The sequence below is a fragment of the Lolium perenne genome, chromosome 1, assembly GCF_019359855.2.
Source record: "Lolium perenne isolate Kyuss_39 chromosome 1, Kyuss_2.0, whole genome shotgun sequence".
Taxonomy (NCBI): domain Eukaryota; kingdom Viridiplantae; phylum Streptophyta; class Magnoliopsida; order Poales; family Poaceae; genus Lolium; species Lolium perenne.
Window position 1 is genome coordinate 250,473,451 of NC_067244.2, and position 15,632 is coordinate 250,489,082.

General features: G+C 47.5%; 1 protein-coding gene and 2 pseudogenes across 4 annotated transcripts in view; 2 read left to right on the plus strand and 1 right to left on the minus strand.

The window, feature by feature from the left end:
• Positions 1–2,775: 2,775 nt before the first annotated feature.
• Positions 2,776–4,301, plus strand: LOC127327609 (cytochrome b5-like; annotated as a pseudogene).
• Positions 4,302–4,998: 697 nt separating this feature from the next.
• Positions 4,999–15,632, plus strand: part of LOC127327611 (uncharacterized) — a 135,481-nt gene continuing 124,847 nt past the window's right edge. For 3 of the 4 annotated variants that reach the window (XM_071824983.1, XM_071824982.1, XM_071824984.1), the window contains exons 1-2: positions 4,999–5,202; positions 8,605–8,692. In XM_071824983.1, coding sequence (XP_071681084.1) covers positions 5,014–5,202; positions 8,605–8,692 — 277 coding nt within the window. In that variant the 5' untranslated portion in view covers positions 4,999–5,013. Of the gene's footprint in view, positions 5,203–8,604; positions 8,693–9,798; positions 10,146–15,632 lie in introns of those variants that run through there. The other variant, XM_051354391.1, reaches the window with a different exon arrangement.
• On the minus strand, positions 6,030–9,344 carry LOC127327610 (COBRA-like protein 3; annotated as a pseudogene).

Consider the following 15,632-nt stretch of genomic DNA (forward strand, 5'->3'; position numbering starts at 1 on the left):
AGATACTTTGATTATTGTGGCTTCTAGTTTTAGTTGATGTGTTTGATTCCTTTTCTTTTCTTCATTTAAGTACCAAATTCTATTTAATGGAGCAAGGCAGTTATTATGGCAATAACTAATTAAAACACTCATTCAAACAATATTTAAAATAAAAGTTTTTTGTTTATTCTTAATTTTGGCTTCTTGAATTCTTGATAATTAACATTTCAATTTTTGGGATGTTACATTCAATGATGACTTCGTGATCGAAAGAACCATTTACATAAAATAACAATTCCCTTTGTCTCGCAATATTTTACTTATCCGAAGTTTGATCATCGGTATCTCCATACCTAGTTCAACCTCGTTACCGATAAGTACTCTTTACTCGTACCGTGATATGATATCCCTTGTGAACCAGTCACATGCTTGCAAGCTAATTGGATGTCATTCCACCGAGAGGGCCCAGAGTATATCTATCCGTCATTTGGATGGACAAATCCCACTCTTGATCCACGTGCCTCAATCCTATACTTTCCGAACACTTAATGCCACCTTTATAACAACCCATTTACGAAGTAGTGTTTGGTGTCATCAAAGCATCCATCCGGTGTAGGTGATTAACATGATCTCATGGTCGAAGGATTAGGTTACTATGTATCTTAAAGCTTGAAGCACAACTAACTTAATGACTTGATCATATGCTACGCTTACTATGGGTGTATGTCCATCACATCATTCACCTAATGATATGATCTTGTTATTAATAACATCCAATGTTCATGATCAGGAAACCATGATCATCTATTAATCAACAAGCTAGTTTAACAAGAGGCTTACTAGGGACTCCTTTATGTTTACAAAACACACAAGTATTAATGTTTCCGGTTAATACAATTATAGCATGGGATGTAAACATTTATCATGAACACTAAGATATAACAATAAACACTTTTATTATTACCTCTTGGGCATATCTCCAACACAAATAACCAACCCACAATAAGTAGTGAAGGTGGGGTGGGGGGGGGGCGGTGGCCCCCTGACTTGTGCATACCTCCGCCTCTAATGATGGTGTTTACTACTGGATCTTCCCGAAGATATTGGGGTTTATCTGTGCACGAGCGAAGCAATTGATGAAGGTTGCAATTGATTTATCACAAGGAAACCTAGAATGATATCGCCAAGTGTACCAGCGAGGATTGCACGGGCCTGATGCCGAGTGACCTGGAGTTGTTGAAGCTTCATTCTGTTGTTTTCTAGTTGTATGTGGATGTACAAAGTTTGTTTTCGTGTATTGTTTGTAGCTTTTAAGGAGTGCGGAGACAATGGTGGGAGCTGAATGTTTGTAGGTATCCGGTAGTTCCAGTGACAATGGGTTTTTGCCCCGTAGTCGATGTTTCGATATCAAACATTCATAGCAGGTTTTCCATTGGTGCTCCAACTCGCTCTCTCCCCTATCTTTTTTTACTTTCTCATTCTAGTTTTGGTTTTAATGAACTTTGTCTTTCCGTGCAAGCGAACTTGCCCGGTTGGAATCCATCATCTTGAAGAGGTAACTCTGCGATAACATATCCTAGTTAAGCTAGCTAGCCATTCTCGTCCTTGGGTCGCTCCCCCCGCGGGCGACTCTAGGGCGTCCCAACCCTAGCCCGTCTACCACCTCCCCTCGCCCTTCCCCGTCGCCGCGTGGCAGAGCCGGGCAAAGCCCGGCGGTCTTGGCATGGCGGCGGCCCTTCTTTACGGCGCTCCTTCTCCGAGGCGGTGGCGGGCCATGGCGCGGTGCTCCCTAGGTCGGCTGCGTTCTGGCGGCGGCGTGGCTCTCGGGCGGCGCGGTGTTGGGTGGCCTGGTGGCGGCGGCGCGGCGACAAGGAAGCTGGGGGCGACGCTCTCCCGGCCCGGATCTGGGCCCTTTGGGCCCCATCTGGGCCTGGGCGGGCTAGGTACGGGCTTCCCTGTGGTGTCTCCGGCGAGCGACGGAGCGGCTCGTGCTGCGGGGGCTCTGGACTGCGGCGCGCTGACTGTAGCGTGGCCATGGGAGCTTCATGAGCCCGCCGGGCTCGGCCGGGCCAGTAGGGGCCTGGTTTGCTCCTGTAGCTGCGTCCGATCGGTTACCGCAGGCGGCGGTGGAGGTTGTGCCCTCCCGCGTGGCCGCTGTTCAGCCGCCTCCTGGCCCTGGTTGTCTCTTCTCGTTTCTGTCGGTCGTCGTTGCTTGACCACTGTGAGACGGCGGTAGTGACTCCAAGACCGTGGTGGCGCGAGCTGGTGGGTGGTGAGGTTGGCGGAGCGCGATGGAGCGTCCGGGGTCGTGGTTCTTTGGGGGTTGGGAGAAATCCTTGTCGGATGTCCGACACCGACGCGGTGACGCCTACTGGCGCCGCCATTCCTTCTTGAAGGGCGCCGGGTTCCCCCTCCCACACCCCCCCCCCCCCGCATACCGGGGGAAACCCTAGGATTTGTCCGGGCAGCAGCGTCGTCATCGTCGCATCCCTTCTTGAAGGTGTTGCTTAGGTATGCGGCGCTTCGGAGGGCTAAGATTGTGGTGGGAATTCTCCGGAGGGCGCAACGGTGGTGGATCATTAGCGTTTTCGTCGATCCGGCTTGGTCGACATTGTTTTCTTTTTTCTTCTTCTTTTTTTTCTCTTGGGCTTGCCCTAGCGGTGGTCTCAATCTTGTATCGGTTGGTTGTTTGCTATATTAATATAGCGGGCCGAAAGCCTATCTGGACTGTGGGCCTTAAGTTTTGGTTTGCTGGGTTACCTATTGGGCTACACTGGGCCGTAGCGGGCCATAACCCTAGCCATACGAGCAAAACTCTGACCGCAACTCCCCAAGCCGTTCTTCTTCGGCAGCAAGCCAAGCCGCGGCAGATTGAAGAGCAGATTCCTCTGCTACAGATACCCACCCTTCTTCTTTCTCTGCAAGCCGCAGCAGATTCACCCACTTCATCAAACAGTATACCTTCGGCGTCCGCCGATTTGATTTGATCAGGGAGAGGTTGGAAAGCGAGGAGGGGGAGATGCCGACGCTGACGAAGCTCTACAGCATGAAGGAGGCCCGCCCTCCACAACACCCCCGACGACTGCTGGATCGTCGTCGACGGCAAGGTAGCAAGGCTTGCGCTATCGCGCCCCCTCTCCTCCCTCATACTCTTCTCTTCCGATCTGGGTTGAACAATACCCGTAAGATCAGTAGTTAGGTAGGGGATGTGTATGTGTGGAACCGCCGGTGCGGTTGTTGCTTGTTGGGCTTCGAAGCCATCCGTAACGTGTTCGACGGAATGTCTAGGAGATGCTGCGCTCGCTTTCGTTGTGAGATGGCTGCAGAAACAAGATCCATCCAACAGCTCGTCTCCTCTACCAGTCTTCAGGCTGATAGTGCAGGAGCTGTTATTTCTGAATAAAAGTCTATAGTTTCCACGCAAAAACAATGGCTGCAGAAACTGGAACCAAGGGTCTCTGTGACTGAGTGTGGCCTGTCAATCTAGGCACCACTACTGGGTTTAATCCTTGCGGGACAATTGTTCTGGGATATCTTGTTTGTGGAGGCTCTGTTCCTCTTTTCAAAGAGATCACAGATGCCTCTGTTGAAGGCTTTGAGTCAAATTGAACTGGTTTCAAGTAGAGGCATAATGTTTGGCCATATGTTCCCTTTTCTGATTGCTCAGCACTCTTATGCCATGTTGATGGATGCATTGCAGATTTATGATGTGACCAAGTATCTGGAGGACCATCCTGGAGGTGCTGATGTTCTGCTGCATGAGGTGACAGGTACTGCTACTACTCTCCTCCTGATGTCCCTTGTTCGGCACTTTTTATTTTCTCTTAGTTTTTTTGATCATATATGACAACCCGTTTGAAGGTAAGGATGGCACGGAGGAATTCGACGATGCGGGCCACAGCAAGGATGCCAAGGAGCTAATGAAGGATTACTTCATTGGGGAGTTGGACTTGGATGAGACGCCTGACATCCCTGAGCTGGAGGTTTACAGGAAAGAGCAGGACATGGCCTTTGCCAGCAAGCTGCTGGCCAACGCGGGGCAGTACTGGGCCATTCCGGTTGCAGCAGTCGGGATATCAGCCGTTGTCGCCATATTGTATGCACGCAAGAAGTGATGATCCCTTATAGGTTGATTGGATGACCATTTTTGGGGAACCAACCCATTTATATCTGGTTATGGATGGAGAATATGTACTTTTGTTCAAAGTGGAAGACGTATTTCTGTATTGAGGCCTTAGGCACTTGAATCTAATATTCTGCCACAAAATTGGTGGTGCTGTTTTATCAGTATGTCATTCAACGGATGGATTCGTTACAGACTCTGAACCATGTGTGCGATATAAACCTCTTGTGGGCTTGTTGCAGCAGCTAGCATAATTTTGTTCCATGCCACCACTGCTATTTGCTTTTGCAATGGCACCACGGCACTGTTTATTTCTAAATATTGTGATTTTCCAGTATCTTGCTTCCTTCTGGAAAAAGTAAAACTGAATATATCTGTACCATTGGTTCTTTTGTACCATTCAAGGCAAAATGTACTTTGCTGGTCCCTTGGTTTGATTGAAGCTTCCTGGGTTTGCTAATTTACGGCCATTATTTTCTCACATTTTTCATGTTCACCTTTTTCTTTCCCTCACATTGCATCACTTCACAAGGTGCATATAGTTGGGCAGTAGACTTCAGAAGCGTGGCGGGTGATTTTTGCTGGCCCCCTCTGATATATCTCCAGTGGTGATGTTCCACCATCAGTAGGTAAAAGTTAAAGAAATCTTATTCTGTGGTACTACTGAGTAACCTGGAAGAATGCACTTGGCCTGATAGTACTGTGCAGGGTCTCCCTCAGATTGGATTGGATTTCCTTCAAGGCTGAGCAAAAGCCAACATGTGGAAGGTGGTGAGGCTGGTTCTGAGCTTCAACCTGAGGCTTGCTTGCAACTGCAACCAGCCAACGAACCAACAGCTACGGTTGAACCATTTCACCAATCCTTCCATTACACTGCATCTCATCTCATGGGCACATATATATACCAGGCCATGGGTGGCATATTGTTGTCCTCTGTCTTGTTGGAACTTCATAAGCTCTCAGCGGCAGCAGCATCACTGAAGCGGGGTGAAGCTGGGAACAAGGCAAGGCATGGTTCCTTTCAAAGGGGAGCATATATGATTAATTTGTCGCAGAGAATGGTGTCTCGGAGGGGGTTTGTATCCATCGTCCTTGCTAAGGTAAAGTGTTTCTCCAGAATTCATGCGCTGCTATAATATCGTGATGCATTTTGTAGTAGTACTCTTGTTATGTTTCTCGTTGTGGTTTATCTATTATGAATAATACAAGTTCCTCTTGTTTGATCAAATAGATTGCCCGAATAGTAATATGTAGGAAAGATCTCTATCTGATATATATAGCTTCTGTTTACCCTTTCTCCAAAGTAGCTGTAGATGATCATCTCATTTTTGTCGAAAAAAGAGTGTATCTTCGTTGGTTACTTTCTCTGCCTCGTGAAATGTTGCTTATCTTGTGGCACAATGGCACCGTATAAGCAATCAAGATTCAGACAAACCGAGAAATGCTACAGATGGGGGAAAAATCGAAGGGTATTAAGAAAAAACTCATATTGTGTAGATAGGGAAGCACTACTAGTATTATTAGCCCATTATACATACCATTAGCGTTAGGATGAACCTGGTACGTTAAAAATAACAGTTAAATGATTGCAGTCTCAAGTTCCTGTGTGCAGAGAAATTAGCACCGTTTCATACTTTATGTTGTAGCTTTTCTGATATTTGAGTTACGATTTCTTTCAGCCTCTAATACTGTTGTAGGTTGCTTCTTTTGGTTCGTGTTATCTAGCACACGGAACAAGAAAATCGTTCAGCTCAGGAACTTGGTTTAAAAGTCAAAGCGGCAAGGAAAACAATGCTAAATTTTAGATGAACAGGGAGCGCTCGCTCCCCAGATCCATTTTCATTGAAAATGAAACAATGCTGAATTATCTCAACCAACAGCATCTCCTTGTCACAAATTCAAAACATAATGATGGACAGCATGCATATACTACAAGAAAGGCAGTCATATAATTCAATGAAATATCCGTTTGCTATAAATACAAAAGGTGCAACTGTAATCACCTAAATTGCAGTAACTAAGTTCACCAAAGTGTTGTGGCCAGTATATACCAAACAACAAATACATTTCCGGCCCTTTTAACAACTTACAAAACACACATATCAGCTTTCCTCTGCGCGACACCTGTCTCTCCTATGCAACCGTGGAACTGAATGAGCAAATGACCCGTTGCCGCGCACCTCATGGGACCTGACAACAACTTGAAGCTCGCTGATTCTCTTGACCTCATTCATCATACATAAGCCAGCAAAGTAGCAAACACAATCGAGAATACCAAGACCGGGAGCGTCAACGGTTGTTTTGTTAGAGGGCTTGCATTAGGCAACCACGGATATGAGTCAGGGGACGGCATGACACAGTTATCACCATTGAAGTACACACGCCTTGGAAAGGCCCATCCCTTATCCAAGGTGAAAGTCTCTGAGTCCTTCTGCATGAGTACTTCTGACTGCGCATTTCCTAGCGGACCAGCTTGATTAAGGAAATCATTGTAGAACTTCATTCCCCAGAACATTGCAGTATCATCTGAAGCGGAAGGAATAAACCCCATCAGACAGGATGCACATTTTCATTAGGAAACCACAAGTAAAATAGTTCACAAAATGACTTACTTATGCGGCCTCCATATGGGGTAAGTGGCTTGTAGTTGAAGCTAAAAAGCTTGGTGATATTGTTGAAGTTAGGATGCTGGGCAACTAAGTTCCAATCTGAATAGTTCATGCGGTAGTTGAAGTTTGTGATAGTGACTTTCACTCTCCAGTAGTCCTTGTAGTTGAGCTTCACATGCCAGTGGACTCTTATCGGGCACATGTGGGAAGTACATTGGACAAGAGGCTGGCCGGTAATTTTGCCAGGACCATTGATGGCAGATTGTAAATAAGGCGAATTGTCACTGTAAAATGAAAAGGGTTCATAAGAAATTTTGCAGAAAATTAGAACCTTAATAGAAAGTGAAAGAGCAACAAGCTGTACTCACTTTACGCAGCTTCCTGGATGAGTGACATTGTTTTGACAGCCACAAGAGCATGTTGGGCAGTTCACAATAGTGTCATTGTAAAATGATGAAAGAGATACACAGCAGGTTGGAGTCTTCTGAGCAAGAAATTGGGAGTATGTGCAGGTTACATTCCAGGTCACTGTGAATAGATAAATTATTTGTTAAAATACATCAAATAAAGAAAGTTATCTGCAGTCAAACATAAACATATATATGGGAACTAATCTGATGCTTCGTGGATTTGACATGCATTATTTGCATTAGAACAAAGCTGACTAAAATAGGCAGCCTGAGCTAACATCGGTTATAGGTGATGAACTCATCTCCCATCGAGAACAAATCGCTTGTCATTTCAATGGTTCACTCCTTCCACTAACCCTACACAAAATGTAACCTAGCATTCATCCATCTTTAAGGAGCAGAAACATGCTAAACTAGTACTACGATGTGTTCAGCTTACTAATGCATTTGCACAAAATATTCAAGCAACTAAGAGCAAGCAGCAAGGAGCAATAAATGGGCAACTTACTAAGAGCTTGGGTTGCCCTGCGCCCGTCTGAGGAGTAAAACCTGGTAGGCTTGCCAACAATAGCACGCCCACATGTGTACCCAGGACCTGGGGCCTTGAGAGTGAAGTTTTTCGGCACCTTAACCGTCTTATTGGTAGTCCCAGCAAGACCTACACTGATCTGGAAGGAGGAAGCAGCATTTGCTGGGTCCTGGTTAAATGTCTTTATAACTCCCGCCTTGCAGCAATTGGCAATTTGCTGGTTGAACGGGGTGCCTGGAAGAAGATCGACAATGTTTGGCTCCTTCTTGCAGCAATGGGGAGGGCTGCTCTTGAACTTTGAGCAATCACCCTGCTCGGTGGCCTGAGCCCCCACCATCGACCAGATGACCTCCTTCTTTGCCCACGCCCACCCCAGCGACCACCCTGGCGCAGAGATGTGCCGGAACTGTTGGTAGTTGAACATCGTGACTGTTGCCTGCACATGACAAGTTTGGAGAGAAAAATCATGATACAGCCATACAGGATGACCAGATATCTGTAATCGGGACGATGACTGCACTTGTTTGGTGGATACTATATTGTTAGTAGCAAAGTTTGTAATCGGTCATTGGCCGGTGCTACTTGTCAAGGTCAAAACTACTCAGTAAAAAACCATGGCCTGGGATGAAAGGCAGAGCTGTTGATGTGAAGGAGTGCTACTTACAACATAACCATCAGGAGTCCAACTGATAATATCCCATTTTATGGTGATGTTGCCATTCGGATCCAGCGAATCATAAGCCTCTGCAGTATCAAACAAAGGTTACATGTCAGACACACAATATATGGAAACAAGACAGTAGAAGAAGCTGAATTGCACGGTAGATGGACTCCTATGATATATCCTTGTTCCTATTTGCAAGATCTATCCGCTTAAACTGGCAACTGGACTTTTAAGCAGCAAAACACAGCTGATTGAGACGTTTTCACTAATTTGCTTTCCCTCCTGAACAGATCCATCGTTACACAGCACGAAGCCAGGGAGTTTTGGCCAAGAATCAGCAGAGAGTGGCACTGTGGAAGCTTGGCATGCGTCAGATAGGTATGTGGCTTCCTAAGTCGGGTTCGGAATTCGGAATCGAGCTGAATTAACCCGGTGGGATCTTGATTAGAAGCCACCGACACCGAGCTGGAGCCACCGACACCGACAGGACTAGGCGAAATGGGAGTGGCATTGACCGGCACGCAATCCGAACCTCGCGGTCGCTCCGTCTCACCAATACAAGGCGGCGATCGGGCAGCCGGATCTAACCAATTCGCCGGTTCCCGGCACGACGCGGCACCATCGAGAGGGTGAGAAGGACCGGGCGGGGGCAGGTAAAGGAGAGGAGCCGAACCTGTGGTGGCTGGCGCGGAGAAGAGCAGCCCCGCGGCGAGCAGCACGGCGCAGCAGGCCGCCGCGGATCCACCAACCGCCGCCATTTCCCTTCCCACCCGCTACTGCTCCACCGACACTCCCTCTTTCGCAGGCAACCGCTACACCACCGATCCCCGCTTCACTTGGTACGGCGGCGAATGCTGCCGCGGTGGCGCTCGCCCGCCGGGGAGGGGGAGCTGGAGATCTGATGCGGCTGGGGGCGAGGATGGAGGTGGTGGTGGTGGGAGCGGAAACTCTCACCAATCTTTTAGAGCAGGCTGATTAAACTAATGGCGTTGGGTGGTGAGTGTCATGAGAGGCTAAATCACACATGCAGGCCGACACCTCGGGAAATAAATAAGCGCCCCTCTCCTCCCCTCTTTCTGTCGGTGGAGGAGATTAACAGCGGCGCACGCGATTCACAGATGATTAGCGCGCGCGAGGCCACCGACTAACGCCGTCGGACCCGTCGCCGTCCCGCCGGTTGGTGCTGTTACCTGGACGTACCAACAACCCCGTCGCGTGATAGCACTACCAAATTCCAGAGCCATCGTTTTTCTATTCCTGTTTTTTTGTTGTTCATCGGTCAGTGTTACCTAGCTAGTCAACTATGCTAGCATCAAGATCTTTCCAGCTGTATGTGTGTGTGTGTAGTCTGTTGCCCAGCTCTAACAACCTCGTGGACATGTTCTTTTCTGTCTCTTTTTTCTCTTGTTGATTATTATTGGGAAGAGCATGGAATGAATGGGGTTTATTGTAGCTGATTGCTGACAGTGTGGTCCGCATGGCAGTGAGTGCAGGGAATGTGACAGTCCGCATGGTTGAATAGCTCTGGGGGGGTGGATGCGCATGTGCATGGCTTGCGGGTGGAAACTAATATCTGGACATTGTACAAGATCAGTTAAGGCTCAGCACTGAAAACTGGGCTCTTAAGTGTGAAACATGCGAGATGTCTCATGTACCAGCGAGAGAAATGATGAACTCTTCTGAATTTCCACGCTAGCTAGTCCTGGCTGCAGATTGTCAAATTGTTGTAATATGTTACATTGATACTAGTTTGGTCATATATACAAATAAAATTCAATCTCAATTAGGCTAAGAATTTATTAAGAGGTAGCACAATGGTTTAGAAGAATTATATACTGGTTTTAGATGAGTTCTAAAGCTTAACATTGCGATGGATTCTACAAACGAAATATTGAGTACATCATTGTTATGACAATAACTAAAGAGGGTGTTTGAGTCAATAATGTTCTTTTAGAACTTGGTGTAGTTTCGAGAGTGTCAGAACTATGAAGCTATATTGTATGCGACAATATTGGTAACATAAATCAGACCGAGAAATTAAGGTTCCAACAAATATATACAAATGTCAGCTAATTGGAAATGAGTGATGCGGGTAGACGCAAATATTTTACAAAGTACATGCGGATCTAAATGTTGCAGACCCGTTGACGAAACCTCTTCACAAGCTAAGCATGATCAACACCAAAAGACAATAGGTGTTAGATTTTTGCCAAATGTAAACTAGTTTATTTGTAGTCTAGTGCAAGTGGCAGACTGTTGGAGATTGTAAGGAGATTGTAAGGGTATATTGCCCCTATGTGTGGTTTTGGTAATTAATGACAGCCCCTATCGACCCGGACGTTTGGAACCTGGCTACGCGCGAGGATTAAATCGTGAGCATCAATGTTTGATTTGAGATTGGCACTTAATATAGCAGCTAATCAATACGCTTTCTTTAACTTTTCTATACCTGTTGGATACTAGAGAAAATACGGCAAGTGTTAAGGCAAATGTCAGAGTAGTTAATGCTAGTAAACAAAATTTGTCAGCGTAGTACAATGTCCTTTATTCTACATAGGAGTTGCTGAATTAATTCTCAGCTTTGCACAGGAAGAAAAAGGTAGATCGAAATATCAGGCTGGATTACTGAAAAAGATTACTTGCAAAACAGCAGCATAATTAGCACATTACACATGTAAACAAGGGATTATGATCTGACATCATTTCTTGAGACGGAAGCATTCGAAGAAAGTTAAGAAAATACCCAACGAACTAATTATAACTCTGAATATCAAACTGAGACCAACTGAAAAATATGAAAGAACCAAAAACAATTGCTGATCATAAGGCACTTGCTAAGCTCACGATTGGATCCATCGATTTTTCAGAGTTCATAAGGCACTTGCTAAGCTGCTGCTAGCTAATCAGATGCAAGCAGTACTGTAAGCCACAAGTCCAAGTATGAGAACATTACACGCAAATATCATGAGAAAGAAAAGGGATTGTACGGAACGCAGACGGACATATCTGACTGAGAGGAGAAACAGACTATCCATATACCAGGTCGCCCGTCGTTCCTGCTGCCAGCGGTCCTCGATTCCAATCCATGGCGTTCCTGCGGCCGCGCCCGGCGTTCCCGCCGCCGGCGCCCACGACGACGATGCTGAAGCGCAGATCCGTGTCGACCACGCTGTGCATCATGATGCGGCAGAGGAACTCGAGCCACTCACGCGACCGGTCGCCAGTCGTTCCCGCGGCCACGCCCGGCGTTCCCGCCGCCGGCGCCCACGACGACGACGCTGGAGCGCAGAGCCGTGTCGACCACGCTGTGCATCATGATGTGGCAAAGGAACTCGAGCCACTCACCGCGCTCCGATCTCGCATCCAGGAGACGCTCTCCTCCAGGTCACCGGGGTCCCCGTCGTAGGATCATACGGAGTCGGAACCACCTGCGTCGCGAGAACCGGCACCGTCCGCGCCGCCGGATGCCATCGCAGCAGGGTGGCAGCAGGCTGAGCAGAAGAGGAGAAGCAAGAGGAGGTGCCAGCGGAACGGGAGTTCTCCTTCCCACCGATCGAGGGGCCACCCAATGTCGTGGACGCTGCGGCTGTTCTTGGCCAGTTCGCCGCCCAGTTCTTGGAGGCGACGACGGTGGGCGCCACCGCGGGCCCAGTACGGAGGAGATCATGATCTCCTTCTCAGCCAGAGGGTGGTCGACGTGCCGGGGCTCGAGAGGTGGCTGCGGAAGGTGGAGGCGCTCGCGGAGCTCGCGTGAATCACGGAGCTGTGCTCCAACGAGGATTCGGCCGTGCTGGAGGCGAAAAGGAAGAGGGGATGCGGGGAGGAAGAGATGGGAAGGAGCAATGCAGGGCAGGGGATTTAATGCCAATCAATGTCACGCGTCTGTGAGCAGAGAAATACACACCACATACCTCATATACCTGCTAGCAAATACACATGTACTCAGACAGATGTTGCTCCCCGATTCGCGGCAGATTCATCCTCGCCCGTACCCGGGTTCCATTCAGTATTTCCGCAACCCCTATGGACTAATGTTTTCATTGAGTTTATATGAACATAGGTACTACTTGTAGTCCATGTGTTAGATTCAAGTATGGATGACATGAAGATAAAGATATACCTTGAGTATGGCATCAAGATTATCGATTTGAAGACATATATGTGATATGATCAAGAAAAAGAAATGAAGATGGAGTTCTTATATAGAATTCAATATTAGCCATGCTCTAGCTTATTTGTTAAGCAATGAATGATCAATATCTTGAGTGTTTGATTCCAAGTGAAGAATTCAAGATATGGCTCTAAGTCGGTGTCATGATAGTCTCATAAGTTGATCTATGGTTGACTAAGATTTAGAGCATGCAAACAAATGAAGAATTCTTTATACACCTCAAGATAGTATGATAGAGCATGAGAAGATACAAGGTTGACAAATACAAAGAGTGAAGAATAGATTTAGAGCATGAAGAATGTGCCACGTGAAGTCATGTGGTATGGTAAGCCTTGTCAATTATGCTTTATGAACTAACCCATCATATATGTGCCCTTGTGTTGTCTATGTGGGTTAGGTATCTTTTCATGAGCATGCATCAAAAGTGAGATCTCATATAGCCCATGAGAGGATGACATCAAGTGATGATCGTCATCAAGGTTGAGTTGGGCAAGTTCAAGTTGAGCATCTCAAGAGGATCATATGCTTGAAGCTTGCCGTCCATTTGGTGATAATAGACATGTGAAGATGTGCATCAATGGAGCTTTCCCATCATGGTGTATGGGGGAGCATGTGTGAGTCTTCACGAAGCAACAATGATCAAGTGAGGCATTTCGGCTTGAGTGGAACTTGAAGAGTTATCATCAAGATCAAGCGGGATGCGCAAGGCAAAGGTATGGCCTTGCTAGGATTTCCTTTTACCGGTCTCAAGGTGATTGTTGGGAGACCGGATTATAGGATAGATTGCCGCACTATCAAGAGGGGCTTTCGGTTGGGTAACTTGATCATATCGTCTTAGGGAGCTCAATCCTTTGCATACTTTGCATATCCATATTGCTTCTTGGTATTTCTCTGTGTGAGGTTCTTGAGCTTGTTGTTAGCTTTTCAACAAGCCCAAGTTTATCGAAAATGGAATCCGCATGCATCATCTATTGCGTTTTCGAGTTTGGACGTCTTTACCGTTTCTTGACGTTGGGAGACTTCCTCTCTAGAATCATCTAAAAATATTCTGTGAGGAGTCTCAATATTTCCAGTAATTGTTGGGGTTCTATTTGTCGTTATCTTTCCAACAAAATTGGTTTCATGTCAATCGAAGTTCGGGAGCATTTTCTATTTTAAAAGAGAAAGAAAATGTTTTGGCCTGAAGCAATTCCCGGCCCACCGCCCGGCAAGGCCGAGCCTGCCACCGGCCCATCCAATGCGCACCAGCCGCTGGGCTCGTGCACACCGGCCCGCTCCAGGTGTTCCCTGGCCCTTGTCCGGCTCCTGGCCCGGCGGCCGCCGGACCGTCCGGCCTGGGCTTGGCCGATCGCCCACCCTCCGGTTGGTCCCTTTGGCTGCGTGGCCACTCCGCCCGCCACCGGCATGTCGGCCCGGTCTTCTGCGATCTGTGGGCAAGTCCGCTTCGGCCCGTGGACCGGCTGGGTCAATTTTTTTGCCCGTTTTCTCACCCAACGGTTCTATTTTTCCCTAGACTATAAATAGGCCTTCTTCCACCTTGGGCTGGATAAGTTCTTCCACTCTCTCTCCTCCATTGTTGACTTTGAAGAACTTGCCCTATCTCTTGATTTCCCCCATGATTCTTGCTCATTCTTGAGGGATCTAAGAGAGGATAAGTTCTTGAGGGATGTAACTTTTTCCCACGATCATTTTGATATATTATACGTTTTTAATGCCATTTTACCTTTTTCTAAAAAAATTATGCAAAAAAATTCGAAATTCAAATTTGTTAATTTTCCCTAATAGTAGGTTGCGTAACATACAGGAATCTTAAAAGATTTTATTTTTTTAATTTTCTATCATTTTCTTTTCTATTTTACAGAGTTAAAAAAGGCGATCCACGGGGGAGGGGGGGGTGGAGGTGCGTGGGGAGCAGAAAAACCTGCTAAAGGGTTCGAGCCAACCCTTTAGCACCGGTTCGTGGCACGAACCGGTGCTAAAGGTCCCGCACGAATCGGTGCTAATGCCGCGGCTGGTCCCCTGGACGTCCAGACCGCACGAACCGGTGCTAATGACCCCTTTAGCACCGGTTCGTGCCAAATCCGGTGCTAATGCTCTTTGGAGCAAAAAACCAAAGCCCTCTTTTCTACTAGTGGACGATCAGGTTTAACTAAATTCCTATCGATTCATCGTGTTCGGACAGAAGCTAGCAAAAGGGTGGAAATTAACAGCCACGCTTGGCTCTCCAAGTCTTCATGGCTCTAACTGCTAGTGACAGCGATGGATGCACCATGGACAGCAACGCTTCGACGTTGCCGTTCCACTTACTACTCGCTACTATTCTGCTAGACTTTTGTTATTTCGTCGATGAATAATGGCAGCCCTACCATCAGACTACCGCATCATCAGTTCATCACAAATGGCTGCAGCGAGTCTCTCCCGAACTCTCGATGAGGAGGGGCAAAATCGGAAACTCTCTGTATGGGTATTTTACCCTTATCCATTATTTTGGTAACAATGACACCGTTGCTAGAGTATTTGATCTAATACATGTCTATGAGATTATTCCCAGGTATTAGCTAAATAGGTATAATGGTGTATAAATGGAACAAAAAGTTAAAGGGAGACCCCCCACTTCGACAAAAATAAAGAAGGATTTCTCAGCACCCGGCCGGTCACAGGCCCGGTCAGACCGGCCGTGGCACCGGGTGGTCCGGCGCTGACCGGCCCTAGGACCGGTGCACACCGGGCACATTCCAGTATCGCTGGCACCTTCGCCCGGTGCTGGCCCGGCCTAAGGTCCGGTCTGGACCGGCCTGCTCCGGTCACTCGCCCGGTCGGACCGGGCTGTGGACCGGACGGCCCGGCGGAAACCGGAGACCATGTACTGTGCGACAAGTCCCGCCCCGGTCAAGGCCCGGTCCCAGCTCCGGTTCGGACCGGACGGTCCGGTCTCTGGGCCGGTCTGACCGGCCCCTGCGCCGAACGGCCCGGTCCTAGGCCCAGTTGACCGGGTTCCTCGAAGAAAATGCTGAGGTGTCAAGTTGCAACGGCCAGATTTCAAGTGACACTATAAAAACCCCTTCTCCTACCTCTGGACAGTTAGGCACTACACTGAAAACTGTTCTTGAGCTCTCTCTCTCTCTCTCACTCCATTGATAGAAACAC